Source organism: Sitophilus oryzae, unplaced genomic scaffold (assembly GCF_002938485.1).
Source record: "Sitophilus oryzae breed Bouriz unplaced genomic scaffold, Soryzae_2.0 scaffold_178_pilon_pilon, whole genome shotgun sequence".
NCBI lineage: Eukaryota > Metazoa > Arthropoda > Insecta > Coleoptera > Curculionidae > Sitophilus > Sitophilus oryzae.
In genome coordinates this window covers 1,083,622-1,109,879 of record NW_022146490.1, presented here as the reverse complement: position 1 = coordinate 1,109,879, position 26,258 = coordinate 1,083,622, and the positions used below count along the sequence as shown (strand labels likewise).

Genomic DNA, 26,258 nt, shown 5'->3' with positions numbered 1-26,258 from the left:
AATCCGGCCCTGACTCGGCACCCATAATGGTGATTTCAAGGTCAAATTTTATAGAAATTTTAAACAATGGGATCTGGGCAGAGTTAGCCTGCCGTGTGATTTATATGCCGTGGTATAAGGAAACTAGTAGCTTTACTCCTTGACAAATCATTTGTTCTTTTTCTGCCACTTTACATGACCTTGTTCTCGCGTCCCGTGACCACTGACGTAGCTGTATACTCATGGTCTATAACTAGGTAAAGTATAGTCGTGGCACTCGCCATAGTTTCACAGAGATGTATTTAGGAAAATATGAGTTCACAATAAAATAAAATAAAATACATTGATCATCGAGTCAAAATTTGCTTGAAAACAAAATATTTTCACATTTCGTGTAAGTGACAATTCTTCTGTTCAGATACAATCTTCTGATGGGAGGAAATGCGGAAAAAATATATAATGACATATTTTTATATTATTATCTATTTTAAAGATTTTCTACAACTTTTTATATTTAAAACAAATTTAATTTTAACATTAATGTGTTTGTTTTGTAATAATATATTGGTTAGGTGATTTTCATTGGATAACTAATACATTGAACAACACATTGTACTAAATGATAAAATAACATATTTAAACTTCAATAATTGCTAATAAATATTACAGAAGAGAAAAGAAGCAAGAACAAGGAGAAATAGCATCACTACTTTGTCACGTAATAAAAAAATAATTTTTTAGTTATTGTTACCGAGTCCCGAAGGTACCAAAAGAACCGGGAATTAATAATTTCGTGTCCCGGTTCTTTGATATCTCAAAAGAACCGGGAATTTTCGGTTCTGAACCCTAGTTACCATATGATCAAGAAATTATGTATTTTAACTAAAAACTAAAAAAAAATCCAGAACACAAACATGACACAAATGACTCTCAAAAAAAACTGAAAGCACAATTTTTTGAATTATTACTACAACCAATAGCAGCAGACAGTAAGGCACTCATTTTTGTCAATCCGTCTCGGTGCTGGGACGCAACGCTCGAACCTCGCAGGTCGACGGTCGGGACTCAACTGAAGCGCTCTGCAATCTGCCGATATTCGACAGATTGTAAAAACTGGCAGAAAATATTTGGGAGAGTGCAACTACTCTTTTCCTTCTACTATGATATTATCTAGTCTTGTCAATGGTCTATCATTGCCTATTACAGAGAACCGCACATTTGCCAAGATGTCGCACAGACATAAAATGTGTTGACGTTTCTTCTTCAGATTTAGAAAGTCTGCAAATCCTTTTGTGCATTAATCCCATCAAGTTTAGCTCCTTACTGAGCTTACAATGCTCTGTTAGTAGACCTACTACTAAATTTAAAAAAAAAATCGCGTAGAAAAACTCATAATGATGTTTCTGGAGTCGAAATATACTACTCCTAAAATATTTGCACATATTTAAGACTCACCCTGTATAATGTATTCTGTCGTTTCTTCTTCCGATTGACAGAACATGCTCATAGTTTCGTCTGTTAATGACATCAGCTGCATAAATGCCCAATGAGCTTCCAATACCCTGTTAGAAGATCCGCTACTGTTTTGGCAGTTTTTCAATTTTTGCTTATAAGGTCTCCAATAAATTTTGGCGAGCGTTCAATGATCAATTTCACATGCTACTACGACGGTGAATTTTTTCACCATTCTAGAGATTGAATGACCACCCACTGTTTTGCGGCCATTTTTATAATTGATTTTGCGTCATAGACAATTGTTTTTAATTGTAATTTTATTCGCTAAAAACAAATTGAACTAAAAACGAAACCATAAAACATATAAAATTTAAATTTCGTTACTTTTTTAATACTCTCGCCACATTCGTGAATAATTTGCATTTGTAATACATAAAACTTATCAAAATACATGTTAGCAAGTGTTATTAAAAATGTTAGTATATCAAGTGTGGCAAGAAGTCAAGGTACATGGTTCAAATATTACGATAATTTTCTAATTATCTGCAAGATACATGTATATACATTTTTATTTTAAAAATGAAGTTTGATAATTTGGTGCAATAGCAGTAAACAAATATTACAGATTAAACGAAAAACATACAAATATTTATAAGAGATTATTAAAAATTGATATCTATCGGTGAAGTATTTTATTTTTAAATAACTACTCAAAAAATTCATTGAAAATTTATATTTATATAATGGACTCTTTCACTATATTTTGGAATTAGCATAATTGAATAAAGCATTTAATTTTAGAATTTTCTGCTATCTCACTTTCGAAAAATTTGAAGTCGTTCTTAAGAAAATAAATAAAAACAAAAAAAAAACAGAATAAAAATCCGCACTTTATTTTTAATACGTCACACCTGGCATGTTGAAAAGCGGCAACACGGCCGGGCCACCATCCTGACCCACCACCACCTCCACACAAAGCCATTCAACCTTTTCCAATATGGCGGAGATATTATATATTGTTTTATTTGGCGCGTATTTTAAAACCTGTTTTATTTCCAAATAGACATGTTTCACACAAATGTCGGGTTAGATTACGTAATATTTCACTAATTTTTTAATATACAGGGAGTCTAAAGGTCTCCACATAAGTATGGAATTTTTTGTATTATTACTTTTACGTAAACATCAGTTAGTAACTTTTTATAAAAAGGTCTGCTTTCTCAGAAAATAGGTAGTGTTAAAATATTCAAAGTTGAGGTAGCATATATAGGGTGTTCAAAATCATCGGAAAAAGAACTAACCAGAAATATATGACAGAAAATAGCAATATAAACTAAATATTCAATTGCAAACACTTACCTACCATAGTTTAGAATTTACTGAACGTTTGATAAATATATACTATTATGGACAGTATAGGAAGTTACTTGTCTTAGTAAAAGCCTTGTTTATATATATACAAGGGTAAAATCCTTGGTAAATGCTCCTGGAATTATAAAATACACTGGCTTGGGTCAAAAAATATGGAATATTTTTTCTATATTTTGCAGCATTACACAAATGGGAATAAATTTAAACTATAATAGGTGAGGATAACTAAAAAAATTCTGATCACACCATGCACTGAACACTAAGAACTAAACAAACGTGTTTCAGAAGCACAACAAACTAGAGATAATTAATTATTTCTGGTATGCAATTGGAACGAGAAACCACTACCGGCTTTTCAGGTTAAAGGTAAACAATTTAATAATGCGCTGCCTTCGCCGCCATATTTGCCTTGCCCATATCATGTTGATTGGCCTTGAGTTGAGGTGGTGCTGGTCAAATCAAATCGCAATGTTGCCAGTTGTTGGCTGGCGCACGAGCACGGTTCTGCAATGTGATTGGGCATATTTTTCATACGTCATCAATTGGCACTTTAAAATTATTTCAAATTAAAGCAATTTTGAGGGCCTTTAAAAAAATTATTCAATGTCATGGAACTATTTTTTTTGGATAAATATACTGAAAATAGTCTTCTATTTCAGATTTTGTCCTTGAATTGGGTATTTTATTTTTTGTGAAAGAGCCCATTTTAAAATAAATAATTTTTAGAGATTTGGTTTAAATTTAAATAGAAATTATATTTACAAATGTACTGAGAACTACAAAAAAAATAAATTAAAAAATACAAATACAGACAAAATACATTAGAAACAAGTTATAAAAATCTACTTCCGAGAATTTTTTAAATAGTTTTTAATAGATATATGTATGTCTAATCGTAATAACATAACAATTTACTTTATTTTTTCGTGTTGCTCTAATTGCAGTGTATCTAATTGGCTTGCAATCAAGCAACAAACTGTATTTCTTTAATTAGAGTTGTCGATTGCGTTTTACAGATAACATATGTTATTTTAAATGGAATATTCTGACCAGAAAACTAGCAAGGGCTTACATTTTTACAAAAAATTAACAATCTTAATGAAACAGGCATGATTGACAGTTTTTTGAAACTCTTTGTTTTGAGACATCCGGTATAGATGAAAAGGATTAAATTTCATGTGCCATAAACTGTAACTATTTGCTATACTTACAAACCCATAAAATAATATAAATATCAACATTGATCTGCTCTGAAAACTGTACGCTAGATAAACAGCCCAATATTATTATAGTATTTATGATGAAGTTATTTACGTTTGATGTTTGTGTATGGTTTGTCATACATATGTAGGTTGTATTTAATTATAAACTATAGAAAAACAGAAAATATTTAAATGGGCTTCGATATAAAAAATATATCCATCGATATATTGAAATCGTCGAAAAATATGGCGATTGCCACAATTCGATAACGTACGTTTTTGTTTATTTTTCAACGGGCATTTTGTCTTTACAGATGATTAAATAAGCATTGTGGCGAAACACAAAAATGTTCGCTTTGCCAATTTTAGTTGTAATGGCGTTATCGACATCTATGTACGAAATTGAAAACTAAAAAAAATGCGTTGTTTTTTGAAATTTGTTATAGATTTAAATTGTGATTAAAATCAAGAGAACAATACTACTCGTACAATAAGCTAACGATAAAATTCGAAAAAGAAAAAAGAAGAACAATAAATGAAGAAATAACAAAAAAAATCAATTAATCAAGAATAAAAAAAATCACGGACTATAAATTTAAGGAATAAGACATCATTACACCAAATAATCAAATCAGCACTAACTGTAAAATATCTTATTCAAAACTATTCCAGCTTCAGTATTTTTTTTTCTAGATAAAAATCTGTTATTTTCTTATTCCACTGAACGCTTTCTTTGTTTTCTATTCTTTTTTAAATCTTGAAATTCTCCTTCAATTATTTCAATCACTCTCTAGATCTGCCATAAAACGGCATTGTTATAAATTTGTATACCGGAACAGACACATTTGCCAATGTTTAATGTATAATTTATAAGATTGCTATTGAAAGTGACCTCAATATTCTTTTTTGAGGTGAATATCAAGTCTATTTTGTTTTATAAAGCTTTGATTTTCAGAGAAATTGGTAAACGTAGAGCAAAACCATATAAATGTTACAAAACCATATAAATTATATATCACTGTAATCACAAAACTTCAATCTATATCTGTATTGTAACCGAATTTTAAATTATCTTTATTTTCGAAAAAATTTAATCCAAACATAAGGAATATTTTGTTGATGTTTGACCATCAAAAGCTTAAAAATAAAGAAGTTGTCTAAAAATATTTCCTCTATTGGCGAAAACCCCAGAAGTCTTTTCAAAAAATAGACCCACCACAAAGTTATAGACATTATTTAAAAATTACTGTCGTTTTCTCTAGGTTTACTTATTTCTCTGTGCTTAGTTTACTAAAGAGTTTTATATAAACTCCTTAAATTAAAATATACAATTTATTAAAAGTTTTATAAACAACTGAAGTATCAGTCAAACTCGAGGAACAATCCACTCAGTGATACGTGCGTTAGGTTTTTTTTAAATTCCAGGTCAAGTAATTATCTTCAAATCATGTTTGTGAGATGGTTATTAATCAAACTATGTTTATCCAACGTTAATTTTGCGTGACTACCTTAATATGGAATCATACCACTTACTTTGGCCGTGTTTACATAAAGTAATATGTTCAAAACTACCAATTTAGGAGGATTTTAGAAGATATATGTTTATTTTATAAACAAATACGAAGAATTTTTAGACTCTGTTACCTACTAATTTAACACTGTAAAGGTAAGGAAGTAATTCTGAGTAAAACATCTAAAATTAGTGATGTCTTCATTTTGATGTCCTACTTTTACAAAATTTGGTTAGGTGATATTTTAAAAACATATCTATAAAAAATTTCGTGTTTTAATGTTAAATTAATTAGATTTGTTTCATATTTAAATAAATGGATAATGATTACAATAAAATTTAATTTCAGTAATATAGGCAATTATAATATCTATATCTTCAATATTATCTTGTTTATAATTACAATGGCAAGACAGTTTGCGGTATATTTAGTAAGCCCATGATAAGTCCAGTAATTACAGTTAGGAGTTGGAACCTTTGGTATTACACAGCACAATAAAACACTAAATCACCACAATACACCAAAACACTTTTACTTTTACACTGGACGCGCGTTTCACTAACCATGTTAGCATCATCATAGACTGATCAGTCTTGATCATGCGCTGATGATGCTAACATGGTTAGCGAAACGCGCGTCCAGTGTAAAAGTAAAAGTGTTTTGGTGTATTGTGGTGATTTAGTGTTTTATTTTGAAGTCCAGTAATACCTAAACATCTTTTACAAGTAGCACCGAGTGCTTATAGAAAAAATATACATCAAATATTCTTTGTATCGGTGCTCTAATATTTCGATGACTTATGATAAGTGATTTTGTCTTACAACCTATGTGGGGAATGTAACTGAAGATGATTATTTTTTTCTCAAACTAGAAAGTATTTCCTTGCATTCCACATGGTTAAAATCAAGGGTACAAAGTTGTCTCTTCAATTTTTTTTCTGTGCAATAATAAAGCACAAGTGACAATAAAGAACATTAGAATACAAAAAGTTTACAATACCGCAGAAATGTTTGATCAGAACACAGAAGTGTAACTATCATTTCTACTCCTTGTCCATATGGCATAATTTATAAACAATTTGAATCTCATTGACAGAACAAACAAAAACCAACCACTGACCAAAGAAAAATTAATTATTTCGCATGCCTTCAAGCTATTTTCTTAATCATACCAGAGTGTCACTCTATCGCGCCGTTCGATCTAGAGCTCGTTCACCACAAAAACCACTCTGGCTCGTATGTGGGCATACCTTAGGGCCAGTCCTTAACCAGATGTCGTAACACGATACCCTAAACCAACTGAAGAAACCGAAGAAAGAAGGCAGGCAGGCCGATTTTTCTAAGGGTCCGTGCAGTTGGCGCGAAATAAATCATTTATTTGTGCATGGGGTTGGTTTAGATTTCATTCAACTGAAAAAATATGTCGGTGAAGTACAATCGGGGTCCTAACTATGTGGTTTCTTCCAGTCTTTTTTCGCTGTTTTGGTCACAGAATCCATGTAACTAACTCTTGAGTAAGCGAAGCATTTTAAGTATTCTATTATTATCTATTATTTTATTATCAGCATCACCTGTATGTATGTATCTATGTAACGTAATTTTTGTTTGAGCGTTATTTTCACATAATTTTGGTAAAATAGTAATCAAAAAATATATACAAAAGCCTGGGGTATAAAAAACATTTTTAGGGGCTCCCACAGATTATTAATATCACATTTTCTATTGCTTTTTTCTGTTTGCCTCTATCATTGATTGATTGATCATCTTTGATCTTTGATTGATTGATTTACTTTGATCTCTTCCACAGCTAACATATTTTTTTGAGATTTTTATTAGTATTATTTTAGCAGAAATATCAAGTTTTCAAAAGTCTTGCAAATGGTACGATTTAGGAAACCGGTTGACGAAGTCGTACCGCTAGGCTTCCTAGATCGAACCACCATCTGAAAATATAACTACATATTCATACTTAACCATAATTTTAGAGTGATTTAAAAAAAATCACATGAGGCTTTAACTTGTTAATGTACAGGATGAGTCTTAAATAAGTGCAAATGTTTTTATGGGTGGTATATTTCGATCCTAGGAACACGTCTATGAGGTTTTTTCCCAAAAAAAAAGATGTTGAAAATCGTGCATTTTCTTTTAAATTTCCCTGTATATTTTTCGAAAACTTTTTAGAACTGCCTGTTCACCGCAAATTTTACCACGGTATAATTTCTTAATCTCTGATATTAGATGCAAATATAGAAAAAATCCGGTGGCTCTCAAAATTTTTTCAAACCTAAATAACTCGGTTATTTTGGACTTATCTGAAAAATGGTAAAGAGAAAATATGTTTCTTTTATCGAGATCTGCCAGCCCTGAAAATATTTGCACTTATTTAAGACTCACCCTGTATATCATAAAAAATATACTCATTTTCAGAATCATTATTTTTATTTGCTTTGACGACTACTAGTCAGCTTGCAGATACTCTTGTACCTCAGTGCATAAACATTTCTGTATACAGAGAGTGTAGAAAATTCTAGTTTTATAACCCAAAGGCTTTTTTATTTCAAATGATAACATAATGTAAATGTTATTTACCAATGTGAAAGGTAATATTAAATACTATCATTAGTTTAAATATGCAAACTTTTTGTTCCAAACATATTTAAATAATTGGAGACAAGAATTTTACAACACAACAAGTTAACAAAAATAGCTAAAATCTCATAGGATTAATATTTTTTAAATTAAATATAGGAAATAATTATTGATGTATTTTTGGATGTATTCGGTTTGTTATCAATACTATTAAAAAATTAATTATGATTATTTTTAATTTCAGATTGCAAATTATGTAATTTAAATAAATAGAAGACCAAAAAACAAACGTTCTGTACCTATAAATTAGACACGTGTTTGAAACCCTCTAAAACTTTTTTATTTAATTTTAAAACTAAATCTCTACTGTCTGTTTGCCTCAATTCCGCACTCCCTATCAGGAAAAACTTGGGATAAATTTCAAATGGATAATGGAAAGCCTCCATCGCTTCATCTTAACCATCCTGGACCTAGTGGCGTCGAAAAAAAAAGGTCTAAAAGTCCATACCCTTAAAAAGGTTTAATAATTTATTCAGTTGAACCTCATCGGTAGCGAGATTTACGCGATTGGTCCGGTTCGAGCTTCCCCCAACTGTATACTCTATCGATTAATTCCTAATGGTTACAAGAAGAGTAGAAAAAACTCCCCCCATTGTCCCCGGGGATATTCATGGGACATTTTTCGACAGTTGTTCGGGGATTACGTTATATCGTTGGGAAGATAAGTGAGTTTATAAATGAAATATGACAACTGGTCATTATTTTTGTGTATTTATCTGGATGGTGCACGAACCAACAGTGCCACTTGTGCAATATTGCAAGATATAAATAATAAATAACGCTTTTTTGTACAAAAAACCAAAATAGCTTCATCGACAAAGCATTTACAAAACAAACAAAAACACAAAAAATATATAAATAATAAAAAATAGCATACAATACAAATCATACAATTCAAAAAAATTTACGTCCTTAAAATTACAAATAGAACATGCATGGACATTGCAGAACACAAAAAAGCGTATCAATAAAATTTTACAATAGGAAAATTGGAAATGGATATAATTATTTAATAAAATATTAATACTAGACATTTTACCAGTTTGTGAGATGATCAAACTTTTAAAATTCAAAATTGTTCATGATTAACCATCAACAAAAAAGTCGTTTACCCCGCATATAGGGCTCTCCCCAGTAAGTATGATTTCAGAGCTTTGCGAAATGCGGGAGAGAATGAAAGCGGCTTGATATTCAAAGGCAGATGATTGTACATTTTTTGGCATTGTACAGTATTGAGTTTTTAACTAGTTCTGAGCTCGGGGTTGGCAGATAAAGATCGTGCTCCGCATTCCTAAGTGGATAGTTATGGGATGGCCTTTCGGGAATAGCAGATATGTGCTTGCGGATTAAGCAAACAGATTCAAAAATGAATAAAGAAGGAAGAGTCAGTATTTTGAAATGTTTAAAGAAATTCTGCCAGTGAGTTCTACTGTTCAGTCCCAATAAATATCGAACTGCTCTCTTTTGAAGTTTGAAAATACGACCAAATTTTGTTGCGCAGCAAGTACCCCAGAATGGAAGGGCATAACGAAGATGTGACTCAAAAAGGGCATAATAGGCTATTCTAGAGGTTGATAAGTTAAGTTCTTTAGAGTCTGATCTTAGGGCAATTAATGAACCTTGATGAATGAAATTGAATGAAAATGTTTTTTTCACTTTAGAGGTTTCTTCCTTTCTAATTTCTTTAAATTTAGGTTAAGTGTTAAAACTGTAATATGTGTGCGCGCGCTATCTCTCTATTCTGTGATGGTACTAACTCCTGAGGACAAGAAACAGTAAGACCTCTTTCAGACAAGGACGCAGTATCCCAGACGCGCGTATCTCAGATACAGAAAAAGCATGTAGTTAAATTGTACCTTACACATGGCATTCGGCGACGCATACAGTATCGCGCGGCCGAATTTTTGAATGTGGAATGTTCAGCCGCCCGGCGACGAAGGAGTATCCGGGATACAGAATTATCATAGTAGCTTATGGACCTGTTCAGATTTGCATACTTTTGCGATACAAAAAGTTCGATTTCACAGGCGAACAGGATATTTATTGTAGGTTTATTATAGTAAAATAATAATTCAGTAGTGAGAGTGAGTTCGAACAATAAATAAGAGAACCATGGATCGTGCCGCTTTTGATAAGGAAAAATTTATAAGCTTTTTATTATTATATATATGCCACAGCCAGAACGCACTCTTCAATATTCATTTTATAATACAATAATACGACTGCACCGCACTGAAATATGTTTTAAACTAGAATATTATTTTGTACCTAAAAATAAGTATACCAAAAGAGTATCTCGATAGTATTCGACTGTAATTCTGTATCCCGTATACAGAATCTCGCATACAGTGTCCTCATCTGAAAGAGCTCTAATAGATCTGAAGACTATTAGAATATTTTTTTTTGTTTAATCTGAAGACCGTACAGAAAAGTCTGATTTTTTTTCTTTTTTCAAACGGACAACGAATATTTTCGTTGTCCGTTTTTATATAACAGTTATATATATTAACACATATACATATAATAATAAGTATTGTAGTTTGTAGTTCTTCTAGAAAAATTTCGACGGACGACATCCAGAGAATGACAGAAAATACGATATGCCGTGAATTATAAGAGAAATACGATATATGTGAATTATATTGACACAACAGTTACTGTCACGCATCCTCGTGTTGTACATATCAATTTAAAAGAATATGGAAGTGAGTTAGTTAAGCTTTTTTTGATATACTATATACTATCCATTTGTTAAATAACAAATAACAATTAAGAGATATCGTTATTCGTTTATTTCTTGTACTAAATCGTTGTGATTGAAGTATTTGAAATAAATATAAACTCAAAAAAGTGGCTTACAATATACAAAACTAATTTTTAATGTCTGGAAATGTAGAAAATGTTGAAAATTAGTTGGTGTAGAAAATTAATTTTTTACGTGTAGAAAATACGGTAGAAAATATAAAATTTTCTACCTACACAACCCTGGCTAGAATACATCTACTCCGATATCTGTGTTGAAAAACGTATTACTTTCTATTTGATTAAATAAACCATTAAAATATAAATATCTTTCTTCAGTGAAAAATATATTAAAAAATATAAAAAAATTAAACTTTTTTTAAATCCTTCTCTTCCCTTGATAACGTAGGCCCGTCAAGAAAAGGTTCGTTCTGCTTTCGTTTAAAAATCCCCGAATGAAATTAAAAGAAAAATTCAACGTTTTCGCCAAATTGGAGATTTTCTTTTTGCCTATATCCCTTCCCTCACCATTTTTTGCCCAACCCCGCACTGTTTATGTAAAAAGGGCCACATAAAAAGACTTTAGGAGCTTTTTTTAGCAGTTGGTCTCTTTCCCCAGTTTGCCAGTTCCAGGCAAAATTTACTGGAAAACTGTTCAAAAAGGGGAGTCTCGGGTCACCGGAAGTCTTTAGGAGTAGGAAAAAAGTTTTTCGGATTAAGATTTAAACGGGGTACAGGGTCATAAAAACGTTATTTAAAGTTTTTTTTCGGAAAGTTTTTGATCGAGGATGGCTGCTTTCTAGTTCGAAACTTTTTTTAGTTTAGTTAATAAAGGGGAAGTATGCTTTTGACAGTTATTTACTCTAAATTTTCTGATTCGGTAAATTTAGGATCGGAAGTTTTAACAATGACACTCTTTTTTGATAGTTTATAGTGCCTAATTTATGGTATTGGAATTTTTCTCATTTAGTAGTAGACCATTCATATTATAACCTGATATTTTTATGATTATATTATAATATATTGCTAATTATCAAAATTTATTGTCTATGGATAAAAAAGTCAGAAATCAATTTACAAAATTTAATTTTTTTGAGCAAACAATCATTGTAAAGTAGACAACTGTTTTAAATGTCTGAGCCTTCCAAAAAGATTATAATTTCTAGTTTTAAAGCTATTCTATACCGGGTGCGTCTTAAAAGTGGCTCACACCAAACCTAACTTTTTTTATTTTTTTGGATTGGTATGTTGGTATATGACATAAATTAGAATTGATTGACATATTCAATTGTTTTTGGCTACATCCTGTTTCACCAGAAATAAATCCAACTTTTGATTTTTAAATTACACCCTCGATATTTTTTTACCTTGCTTGATAGAAAATGACACTCTGAATACAATGACATATTATATGTCAACATTTGACATATTCGCATAATATGGTTTATTTCAAATTGTAACATGCGGTTCATAACTACAATTTGACTCGAAATACCAAGTGTGTGGTACCAAATTATTCGTAAAAAATTCTTTTTCCAAATATGCGAAGGAACCACCCTTATTCCATTTGAAAAAATTAAGATATAATTAAGAATGCCATTTGGGCATCTTTTAACCGGCCAGGACAAGACACGAAAAATATTAAACGATCAAATCTATTTTTCCAATGCTCCTTGATTAAAAATTAGTGTTTTTAACACAGCCATGGCACTCTAGATTGAAATTTGAAATACGATTTTTTTAAGCGAAGATGTCAATCTATTCAGAGTGTCATTTCCGATCGAATAAAGTAAAAAAAATATACCGAGGGTGCCATTCATTCAAAATCAAAAGTTGAGGTCATTTCCGGTGAAACAGGAAGCGATCAAAAACAATTGAATACGTCAATCAATTCTAATTTATGACATATACTAACATATCAAATCTCGTTTTTTTATCTAAGAATATAAAAAAGTTATAGGGGTGAGCCACTTTTGAGACGCACCCGGTATATGAAAAATCGATCGAAAAAGAACGATCTGGGTTTTCCGTAAAATGCTGAATTTTTACGGTTAAATCAATTGACCATAAAGTAAGATGAAAGGCACGAGTGACGAGAATTACAGAAGCAATGAGGTTATAATTTTAATTCTTATAATACTGACAATAGACATTCACTTTATTTTTTTTTGTTCTCCCCAGTACGATTTCACATTTAAGAGAAATATAATCTATCTATATATTTTGCAATAGGTACACCACTGCTTTAAGACATTTTTTTTTATTTCTCTGAAAAAAAAAACATTAAGTAGTTATTTTTTATACAAGACGATAAAATGGTATTTTATACGATAATGCAATTTTATCGTCGTGTATAAAACAATATTTCTTTCCATAGCGAGTTACGTTTTAAAAAATATTAAGAAATTATTATTTCAAGGAATTTATTACGAGTAGAAAAAATATTGTGCTGGGTTGGCGTTGGTTTCTATGTAATTTGACAAATAAATAAAGCTGTCTCTTTAGTTGTCAGTTTTGAGTCAATATTTTTTAATTCTCTTTCGTGTCGATTGCTGATCGAATTGGAGCCAGAAATGGCTCAAAACGAAATAAGTAAATTACCAGGCTGGGTTATTCAGGCTGGGGCGACAAACGCCAAACTGCTTCCATTTAAATCCCGAATAACTTATGAAAAGGAATGCGGACAAAAAACATTTAAATAAACAGCAATATATTTTATACGTCGATTTGACGAGTGCGTCACCGCAAATCGCTCCGCCCACTTATTTTATTGGCTACTTGCAAATATGTTGAATTTTTATTGATGGGGCGCGTCGTCTATTTTTTTACGAAAAACATCGAGAGAATATCGTTTCCCCTCTCACGGATACCCCGTAGCTACAGAACGGACAGACGTAGGGGAAAACCGCTATGAAACGGATGGGTGTTGAAACGGACATTTGTCTTAAGTCCTATTTGATTGAATAGCCGAAACTTTTACGGTTACATTTGGCAACCCCGCGCGCCGCTTCCATTACCACCAAAATTGCGGGCTGAACTGGCCGATCGTGTCTTGGCGGCAAGAATTTTAATATTAGGTGTTAAAAAACTAATTTTCTTTGTGAAAATATCGAACTATGTCACAGGTAAGCTATTGAAATTTTGTCAAATTCAGATTAATAAGTTTAAAACTAAGTTATTATAGTACACAAATGAAGGTTTAGACCGTATAAAATATTTCTCTATTTACACTTTATATTGTCATTTATTGGTTAAGTGGGTGTTGTCTTGCAATGGACACAAGACGCCGTATTGAAATGGACGTGTCCGTTTCAATACTACATGTCCTTTTCAAGGCTTTGTGACAAGTTTGTTAAGGAATAGTAGATAAATTTTAAACTTTTCATTAAAATTAGTTGTTTATTTTTCAGATCAATATTTCTACACGAAAGAAAAGGTTACGACCAGCCAGTGATGTGATCGAAACCGCCGTAAGAGAAGTTTTTGATAAAAATCAATCTATCCAGTCGGTAGCGGCAGCCCATAACTTTTCCAAACCTTACTTAGCTTCAATTTGTAAAAGAGCTAGAACTCCGAAGGAAGATTACCGTCATCGACCTAACATAGTTAATAAACGTATTTTCTCCCTTGTACAGGAAAAATTATTGGTCGATTATCTGAAAACATCATCAAAGATGTGTTACGGTCTCACAACCGTGCAAGTCAAGGAACTTGCCTACCAGTATGCAAAGGCTCAGGGAATTTTACCGAAACCTTGGAAATAAAAGAAGATGACATCAAAAGACTGGCTACTTGGTTTTATGAAAAGAAATTCAACATTAAATTTAAGAAAACCCAGAAAACACTTCTCTCTCTAGAGCGACTTCATTCAATCCAACGAATGCCAGTAATTTTTATAGCAATTTGGAGCGAGCTCTGGAAAAACATAAATTTAAGCCCCATATGATTTGGAATTTAGACGAAACCGGCTGTCTCACGGTTACAAATCCTCCAAAAGTTTTAGCAACTAGAGGTTCAAAACAGGTCGGGCAAGTGACTTCAGTCGAAAGAGGTAATTTAGTTACGATGCTTGGATTTATTAATGCCTCTGGAGGAACAATTCCTCCCGTTTTTATATTTCCCAGAGTGCACTTTAAGGAAATTATGCTGAAAGAAGGCCTAGTGTCGCAAAAGGAATTTCCAATCCAAGTGGTTGAATGACGGAAGAAGGATTTTTGGATGTGAATTACTTCCACCGGAAGAAACTTAATGATAGTGAACAGTCAAGTAAGAAAGTTCCTCTATGCCAATTTATACCAAGAGAAAACAGAGAACCCAACACTCAACCTAACGAAAACAATAACGTAATAAATCAAGATAATTGTGTCTGTTGCAAGGAAGCGTATCAATGTAGCAAGACAGACTGGTTAAAGTGTTTCTTATGTTCTTCTTGGGCACATGAAACATGTGGTATACAGGGTATTCGAAATTTTTATTGTAATACTGCTCTTAAGATATACTTTGTTTAAATTAAAGTTATTTTTGAAGCAATTAATGTCTTTTAACATAAATGTCCTTTTCATAACCACTACTGTCCATTCCAATACATCGATGTTTTGAAATGGACAAAAGCAACTTTTTTCAAACTTAGATATTACACCCAATTACAATATTTCCAAAATAAATTTAGTAATATATTTTAAAAGCATATTGATGAAGCTTTCAACCTATGTAGTTTTTAATTCATTTCATTATCGATTAATAATTAATATAACTCCTTTTAATAATATGTCCACTTCATAGCGGTTTTCCCCTACTGTACAAACATTTTCAAAAATGGAAGCAATTAAAAAACGTGCGAGAAGAAATAAAGGTTTTAACCTATCCTCGCTGTTAAGTACTATTTTATATACTATTTTTGATAGATATAAGGCAATTTTAACAATTACAACAATATTTTCTATCTAAAAATATCTTTATTACTAAATTTGTTAAAATTATTAAAATAAAAATTTAATAACGCAATCAGCCCTGTATATATTCAGTTCAATTTAACCTCACATCTATTATTGTCATTATGGGCTAATTAATTCATAGAAACATTCGATAACGAATTGTTCCCTATTATCACAAATTAACTTATATAATTAGTTGGACACAGCCAATGACTACATTACAATAAATTATTTACTAATAAATCGAACACACATGTCCGTCCATGTTATATACAGAGTCGTTGCCAAATGAATATTAATAATCCTGACCGGTACACTGTTAACAGACTGTTTGACGTCATTTAAAACAATTATTTAAATAAGTGTGTATACAGGGTGGTACACAGTCGTTGGAAACAGAAAATCCCATGCAAATTTTGAACTGTGCAAATATTTTTGGACCAGCCGATTTTAAGTAATTTAAGAAAAACTGCATAAAAAACAGGCAAATGCCAACACACCTTAAGTTGTACACCTTTGACGCCTTATTTTTTTCAACACAACCTTATGTATATTTCGCGGGCGTAAGGACTAACTCGGCATTTTGCAAAAAGACTAGGCATCTACATATACTAATATATAAAATCCTTAAGTGACTGACTCACTGATTAATCACGATCCTGCTCAAACCGTTCAACGTAAGAAGCTCAATTTTGGCATACGGTTTGATTCTAGGGTGTAGAGGTTCGATAAGAAGGGATTTTTCGAAATTCTAGTTCCAAGGGGGTGAAACCACCCCTCAAATATTACAATATTTTTTATTTAAAAAACGGTCGTTTCCGAAAAAACGCTTAAACGCGTATATTTTATTTTGTTTTTTTACATATTTTAAGATTTTTTAAAAATGTATGCAGGGTGTTTCGAAAAATCTGCTCATTAATTAATCACGATTCTGCTTAAAGCGCTTGACGTAAAAAGCTGATTTTTGGAAAACGGATTGACTTTAAGGTGTAGAGGTTTGATATGAAAAGATTTTTCGAAACTCGAATTCTAAGGGGGTGAAACAACCCCTCAAATATTAGAATATTTTTATTTAAAAACCGGTGAGTGTTTCGGAAAAACTCTTAAACATGTATATTTTATTTTGTTGTTTTACATACTTAATATGTAAAACTAATATCATTCTAAGATTTTTTAAAAATTTATACAGGGTGTTTCATAAAATATAACCATTGAGTAATCACGATTCTGCTTAAACTGCTTGACGTTTAAAGCTGATTTTTGGCTAACGGATTGACTGAGGGGTGTAGAGGTTCAATACGGAGGGGTTTCTCGAATCTCAAATTCCAAGAGGGTGAAAACGCCCCTCAAATATTACAATATTTATTATTTAAAAAACGGTTAGTCTTTCGGGAAAACGCTTGGACACGCATAATTTATTTTGTTTTTTTACATATGTTGAAATTTTTTAAAAAATCATACAGGGTGTTCCAAAAAGTTGGGTAATTGATTAACCACGATTCTGCTTAAACTGCTTGACGTAAAAAGCTTATTTTTGGCAAACGAATTTTTCGAAAGTCAAATTCGAATGGATAAAACTACCCCTCAAATATTACCAAGTTATGTAAAAATATCGCCATATTGATTTTTCTCATGCTGACATAAATATGAGAAAAGTTTATCCAGTTTGTATGTTAATGGAAATTCTTGCTTTGCTTTATCATCACCATTACAAACGATTAATTCGATGCGAACGAAGTCGCGGGTACACATTTCTTGAACTTCTCTTTCAAAATTTGGAAATAATGGCACAAAAAGTGATAATTCTGTTAAATAGAGTATGGTTGAGGACGATTACTATAAAGATTTAAATTCATTTTATTCTAAAAGAAAGCAAAGTTCGACAAAGAAGCAACCCTGAACACAGAATCGAATTACAGAGTATAATAATTAAATGAGATATTAATATTAAGGTTTTAATATATTTTGAATTTAAAATTATGTTTTTATAATTAAAATTTATGAAATAGGATTCAAGTTGTTTTCGTCTAAACATATAATAAAATTTTGACATACATAATTATTGTTTTTGTATAGGAAAATATAGGGTATTTTTATTAAAACATAAATTATTCAATATGCTTATGCTCATAGACTCATGACTTAACTTTGATCATTTTTTAATCTGCCTGGCCTCGATTCTCGATTTGGCATTTTGTAAAATAACTGAAAACAGGCAGTCTTTTTGAAGAAGTGTACAGAAAATATCATCATTGTTTAATATGCCTAATTCTGATTAGGCTTTTTGAAAAGTGGCTTTTGAACAAAGAGCTTTTGAACAATTTTTGTAATTTTTTAAATTTCATTATCCTGTTTTTTTACCGTTTACCCATTACCTACCTTGACGAACATGGGAAAACAAAGGTCCTTTTCAGGACCACAAATATTTTGATTGAAAAATTTGTTACTTTTATTTATTTTTTTTGGGCATTAAAAAAAACAAAAGTTGTTAATATAAAACCAGTTTAAAAGTGTTTTAGTAGTTTTAATACACACTATGATATAAAATTTATTATTATTATAATGTACATTATTAATACTATTATTCATTCGAAATGGCATTAAGGCCCAATTGCACCAATGATTTAAATTTTTCTTAAAGATAAGTAGAGCTTAGAATGAGCTGTATTTATATTTACTTTAATATTCACCTTAAATGAGGGTATTTGACTGATACAATTTTTGAATTTGAATTGTTTTTAATGATACTAACAATTTTAGTTCAATTTTTAATAAAATTTATTTAATATTAATAGAAATCCAAGAGATTTGAAACCTCTCTTAGCGATTTATAACATTCTCAAATGAATTACAGGTGCCCTTATTTTCTATGAAAACCACACAGCTTTTTTCATAGTCGCTGCAGTTGCTATAGCTATAAAAACGTAAATAAATGAATAGGGACACTCTTTATTCTCTTAGTTTCATAGTAATTACGTTTTTAAAGAAAAAGTCACGGTTATAACTCGACTTAAGCTAAGATGACCTTAAATATCGCGGTGCAATTGGCCATACATTAATGTCAAAACTAACTTTTTAAGGTGTGAAAATTGCGACATACGCTAAATGGACTTGATTTTTCCTATGTCTCGAAGTCTGTGGACCTTTCTGTATATGAAATAATTTTACTTTTTAAAATAAGTTTTCTATCGATTGTTAATAAAGTCATATACTATTAAAAAGTTGACCTTCCTGTATAAGTCCATCAAAAAACAAAGGAAAAAAATTCTAGTATTTCTATTGTCTTGTTTAAACTAAGATAATAGTTAAGGCTGTATTAAGATATTATATATCTGCATACACGTATAATATACATACATGAATAGGTTTCCCATTCTAATTCAATTCAATACATAGATAATGCGCCGGCCTATTGTAATACACTTACTAATGGATAATTTTGTGATATATGGATTAACTAAACTTAGCTAATTATAGCTATATACGTAGCTGTCGATACGCGAATGACATTCGATATTCCATCATCGCATCATATATGTATAAAGAACTGATAAATGTGTTTACTGAGTATTAAATAGGAGTCGAAGTTCAATATACAAGGATAGTTGCAGAAATAAATTTAAATATAAATAGAGAAAAAACGCTTTAGCCAAAAATTTTTCGTCATTATTTTTATCTATACCGGGTGGTGCATTGTGTTTGGAAAGATATGAAATCCCATGCAAATTTTGAACTGTCCAAACATTGGTTTGGTTTGGTGTTTAATAATAATTGCTATTTTTAATATAATTTTTTAATTATTCTTTATTCTTAAATTATACAGAGTGTCTTAAACAAGTGCAAATATTTTCAGGGCTTGTAGATCTCGATAAAAAAATATTTTCTCTGTATCGTTTTTCAAATAAGTCAAAAACAACCGATTAGCTTTGAAAGTTTGAAAAAAAAATTGTTTAGCTTAAATTTAGAGAACCACTGAATCTTTTCTGGGTTTTCTTTCTTGTAAATTTAATCACCGACCTATGCTGCCATATTTATGAAGATATTACATTTTTTAACTCAAAATTAAAAATAATTCCAAAACATTCTTCAACAAATTCTAAATTTTCAAAATATTTCTTTCGCGAAAAAACCTCACGTGTTTCTGGGATCGAAATATACTACCTCTAAAAATATTTGCACTTATTTAAGACTCGCCCTGTATAGATTCCAAAAATAAAAAGTACCTAGAAAAAAATAACTGTATAAATAAATCAGTTAAATCTGAAAACTTTTCTTTGTATTTCTCTAATAACTAATATCTAATTCATAGATTTTTTTATTATTAATAATATTAATTAATTAAAATTTAATTATTTTCAGCATATTATATTTCAAAAAATCCCAAGATGAACTGAACTCCCACATCCAAAATTCTAAAATTGGATAACAGAGTAAAATGCAAAATTAAAATAAGCTCTGTTTAATTTAAATTTGATATAAATAAATTTAGACAAAATAGAATTTTAAAACCAACAGATTTTATACATATTTAAACTTTAATAGAAAATAGTCTATTTTACATGTTTTTTTATTCAAAAAATAACTGATTTTAAAAATTTACCACAAATCCTGACATAAAGATAGAAAAGAAATATACAAAAATGAAAAATACATCAATTTTAACAAAAATAATATTTTAATTAAAACCAACAAAATTAAAATTTCAAATATTTGCGAATTAAAAATATATTGTTTTATTAGGAGTAAAAATGATACTTTTTGTGACGAGGACACAAAAAGTCATTTTTACTCCCAACAGAATAAGCTATAAAATAAATAAAAAAAAAATGATTTTGTAAATAATTATTATTATATAACGAAAAACTATGGTTACGCTCGTTGAATTTGACACTTTATGTCAGTTTAATAATATATTTTCGTACTTTTATGCTTAGGCGTAAAAGTTCTTTACTTTTATGCCTAGGCTCTAAAATTACTTTTTTATATTGTCAGTCACGTCGCAAAAATTATGCCGTTTGAAAAAAAAATATTATGTTATAATAATTATTGTACTAAAATAAACCAGCTAGTTTTTTTTGCCAACTCATTGGATTTAATTATACCAAAACACGTAAAAATTGACGTATTTTTATTGCTAGTTGCTAAAAATTAGTTATTAGCTTGTAGAATATTACCCAACCAATCTAACCAAACTCCTATTTACATATTATCGTAATTTTATTATAATGTCAACAGTTTCATAACAAAAAAAAAGTTAAAACATGTCAGCAATAAACAGTTCTACGTCCGCTTTATCAGCGAGTTTACATTTACACTTATATCAGCAACGTTTTATTTTATATGCCCTGAATCTGAATATTTTTTTATAAAACAAATAATTTACCTTTTTTCCATCACGAAATTTAACAGTTCCCTCGATGATACAGTTGTTGTCGCACATAGTTTGTAATTATTCTTCCTATAAATCCCAGTAGTATTTACATAATCCACCTTTTTACATCACCAAAACACTGTAATCAATTACACACTAAAATTAATACGACACTCACAACGACGAGACCAAATTTCAGACTGATTTAAATATATCTACAAAAATAAATGTGTGTGTTTTTTATAAACAAATCCCGAGTTTTTTTCGCGTAAAGAACTGACAAAAACTGAATTTTGTTGGAATGCCGAGCGCGACGCGATGTCGAGCGTGTTTTTTTTGAAACCAGGCGACGCGATCGTGTGCGCTGGGTAGATGGCGCACGACTGGCGATTCCAAGACCGCCTTGGTGGATGGGGCGCGTATTTGAATTTACGCGCCTGTCTAATATAAATGCTTTTATTTTTGATAGCGTGTAGAGATGCTTGGAGATAAGTTGGGATGAAATAAAATCAAGTACGTCGAGGGAAAAAATAATTAAGTTATTTTTAGATGTAATAAGTAATTTGTTATAAATGGTATTCGTCGATATTTTTATTAAAAAATAGATAATGAATTGTAGGGATTATATGAAAAATGTTATAAATTATTTTTTTTTGAGTTATTTTAAATACTATATGTAAAATAGTCAAGTAATATTACAGAATATGAATAATATATAAATCTGTAATTTCAAATCTAAATTAATTTTTTCCTTTCTAATATAAATTTATCAAGAGATAACAAGTTGATAAAATAATCAGGTTTGCGAAAAAATTGTTTAATTATTTTTAGATATACAGGGTGAGCTGGTAGATCTCGATAAAAGAAACATCTGTTCTCATTACCATTTTTCAAATATGTCCAAAATAACTGAGTTATTTTACTTAGAAAATTAAAAAAAATGATTTTTTTATTAAATTTTGGGAACAACTGGATCTTTTCTGGATTTTCTTTCTTGTAAATTAAAATCTATTACCTATGTTGCCATATTAACAAGATATTATGTTTGTTAGGTAACTTAAAATTAAAAATTAAAAAAAAAACTTTTAAGTTTTTTCAAGGTATTTTTGAGTAGTAAATTGTTTATTTCTGTAAATACAGGGTATTTCATAAGTAATATAAAAAATTTAGGGTTCTGATCTACACAAATCGAAAACTGCTTTAGATACTTTCTTCAATTTTGGTATGTGGTTTCCGGTAGTTTTTTTTTCATTAGCTGCGTATGTCAGGTTAGGTTAAAAAAATCAGGGTTAGAAGAAAATTGTTTAATTATTTTTAGATATACAGGGTGAGTGAAAATGTTTAAAAAAACTTTTTAGTTTTTAAAATGGTTTTTTTTATGTAGTTAATTGTTTATTTCTGTAAACACGGGGTGTTTCATAAATACTCTAAAAAAATTAGGGTTCTGATCTACAGGGTATTCAAAATTTAAAACAAATCGATTTTTTGCAATATGGCGGAAACTGTTCCAGTTATTATTTTTTTAAATTTGGAAATTCTTATTTTTCTCCTTTATGGAAATTGTTATTTTTCCCCTTTATGGGAACTTAAGTGTTGAACTGTTAAGTGTCAGTTAAAAACCCGTTTTTACGTAAAATATGAGGGAAATAACAGTGTTTTAAGATATAGGTACTAACTAGTTTTTCATAGAAGATTACAGTTCTGTTTGTAGCGTAGAAAGTATACAAAATTCGTAAAATATCTACACCTATTTATAGTTGACTTTTGAAATGTTAATAAACATGCAGTGATCATCGCAGAATTGCTAGATTAGGTTGTTTAGTCGTATTTTAGTTACCTTTTAATAGCATGAAGTAGAGATAACTTTACTGTTAAAAATGACGAACATACCTACATTACACCATGTGAAAATATGAGGAATGTACCAAAGTTGAAATGCGAAATGCTGAATGAACAGTGCTTTCCATAAAATCAATAAAATGAAAAATATACGAAATAATATACATGTTCTGATTTCTTTCGAAAATCGACATCTATGAAACTATGAACCCTTCCTGGACACACTTCCTATTACCATAGGACATTGTGAGACAGGAAATTGTAGAGAGAAATAAGCCCTATAACATAGGATACAACATTTTAATGAACAGTGCTTTCCATAAAATCAATAAAATGAAAAATATACGAAATAATATACATGTACTGATTTCTTTCGAAAATCGACAACTATAAAACTATGAACCCTTCCCGGACACAAACGGTACATTCTGAGACAGGAAATTATAGAGAGAAACAAGCCCTATAACATAGGATACAACATTTTAATGAACAGTGCTTTCCATAAAATAAAAAATATACGAAATAATATACATGTAGGTACTGATTTCTTTCGAAAATCAACAACTATGAAACTATGAACCCTTCCCGGACGCAAAGGGTACATTGTGAGACAGGAAATTGTAGAGAGAAACAAGCCCTATAACATAGGATACAACATTTTAATGAACAGTGCTTTCCATAAAATCAATAAAATGAAAAATATACGAAATAATATACATGTACTGATTTCTTTCGAAAATCGACAACTATGAAACTATGAATTCTTCCCGGACACAAACGGTACATTGTGAGACAGGAAACTGTAGAGAGAAACAAGCCCTATAACATAGGATAGAACATTTTAATGAACAGTGCTTTCCATAAAATCAATAAAATGAAAAATATACGAAATAATATACATGTACCTACTGATTTCTTTCGAAAATCGACAACTATGAAACTATGAACCCTTCCCGGACACAAACGGTACATTGTGAGACAGAAAATTGTAAAGAGAAACAAGCCCTATAACATAGGATAACACATTTTAATGAACAGTGCTTTCCATAAAATCAATAAAATGAAAAATATACGAAATAAGCACACAAAGCTACCCCTGTTTACGGTAAATTATTAATAATTTTTAACTTTTAATTAGTGCTTTAAATTTAAAAAACATTATTTACTTTAAAGCACTTTAATGCACAATTAATTAATTATATCATATAATCAGAAAACATTTTTAACGGTTTATTTTACATATTTTTAAAGCTCTGAATATTCAAAGGAGCTTCAAAGCTTTCCATGAGGACATAATAATTACCAAGTAATTATTCTGACTAAACAAAAAAAATCGAAAAACACATAACACTAAATCACAGTCTAATCTCATTCATCCAATTACTGATTTTTTTCTCTGATGTTAAATCAACCTGAACCAATCTTGAATATCAACGCACACGTGCTCGTATAAAAAAAAACTCTCTAAACTTTTCAGGAAAGCCCAAAACTAAATTGTGTTTCGTTTTTCTTTTAGTGGATTTCCAAGTTTTCAGTCCATTTGCACCGCTTACAGTTAGTGGAAAATAATAGCCTCCAATTATTCAAATAAATTGGAAGATATTTTTTTCCGGGAAAAGATCATAGCGGCGCGGCAGTTCTAACAAGACGTTGGATTTCCTTTGCCATGCCCACAGTCGTTTGTTATGTCCTGATTAATTTAATATAAGATGTAATTAAATTTAATTTTGGTTCGGTTTTAGATCTTGTTATACAGCAGCACAAAGAAAGTATTGTTTTTTATTTAAATTTTTAACATTGAAAATGTTTCTGTTATCCTATTATAAGGGAGCCCAAATCGAATTAAAATGCTACATTTGCCACACCATGACGTCATATATACAAGGGTATAGGAAATCTCGGCGCAGCGGCGGCAGTCGGCCAGCGCGCGCAAAAACCATTACATCGCTAATTGTTTATTGATATATCTTTATTAGTTTAAAAGCAAAAAATATGGGGTTTGCTTTGATACCTTCCGTGTCAAGACATAAGCGAAACTTTTAAATTGTCTCTTTTTTTCATTTAGGCCTTCGTTTTTCGTTAAATGAAAGTTATATTAAAAAAAGTCTATTTTTAAACCAAATTTTCGCATGATTGAAATGAGTTATTCATGTTTAAAGTTTTTTTTGGTCATAAGCGCTAATAGAAATGTTTTTTTGTAAATAATTATAAATAATTACTCCCTACAAAGACTTTATTGTGTACTGGATCAAAAAATAAGTATTTGTTTTCTCTATACGGTGGTATTAATATATCGATTTTTGATGATAGTGCCCTTTTACCCGGTCTAATTTTGTACTACTTTTGGAATAAGGATCCCCATATCACGTACTTGTACTTCCTTCCCTGAAAAATTCAGCTTGTGACACCGAAGTGGGATACATATAGGTACATATGTATAAAAGCTCAAAGGGTTTTTTTGTTACATCCATCCCGCCGAAACCGCCTCACTAATCTTGATAATTCTTTTTTTAAATGGAAGGTATATATGTCTAGATTTGTTATGAAGTATTATTATATCGTTTAATCGGTATTTCTTTATGTAAAACGAATAAATATTAAAACATACCTGAAAAACATCTACACACAATACCTCCAGAAATAACTTATTTTTCATTGTCAATGGTGTGTCAGTTAGATTATAGAGATTATATATCAAGTTTTTAGATATTTTAGGGGTCAGTTTATACCACTAGCTTTAGATACATCAATATTAGCACAAAGGTTCGTTTACAGGACATTAGTGATTAGTGAATTAGTTGTGCAAAGCGATTTTAGAAAATGTATCCTCTTAGAGTGTAAAATTATGTCGTACGATTTGTTGTATGAAAATCATTTACTAGAAGAATGAAATTCTACAGAAAGAAGAATAAGAAGAGATTTTTGAAATTCATCAACCAAATGGATAAAGTTAGTAAAAAATTATATAAACCTTCGTGACCTCTGGATTATACACATAAAAATTTGCACAAAGGATCATTTAAAAGACATGAGTTAATTATTTGGACATAGGAATTTATGAAATTCATACCCTTAGGGAGTAGAATAGGGAATGAAAGTTTGCTGTACGAAAATGCATTACTATAACATCTAGAAGTATAACATATTATACAAGGGTTTATTTAGTGACATCAATAATATGAACGAAATATTTCTTCTTCAAATCA

At 30.4% G+C, this 26,258-nt stretch overlaps 1 protein-coding gene across 3 annotated transcripts in view; it reads right to left on the bottom strand.

Annotated features, from left to right (window-relative positions):
- Window positions 1–21,615, bottom strand: part of LOC115882606 — a 439,578-nt gene extending 417,963 nt beyond the window's left edge. For 2 of the 3 annotated variants that reach the window (XM_030900799.1, XM_030900800.1), the window contains exon 1: window positions 21,226–21,615. In XM_030900799.1, coding sequence (XP_030756659.1) covers window positions 21,226–21,282 — 57 coding nt within the window. In that variant the 5' untranslated portion in view covers window positions 21,283–21,615. The remainder of the gene's footprint in view (window positions 1–21,225) is intronic. The other variant, XM_030900801.1, reaches the window with a different exon arrangement.
- Between the last annotated feature and the right edge of the window lie 4,643 nt (window positions 21,616–26,258).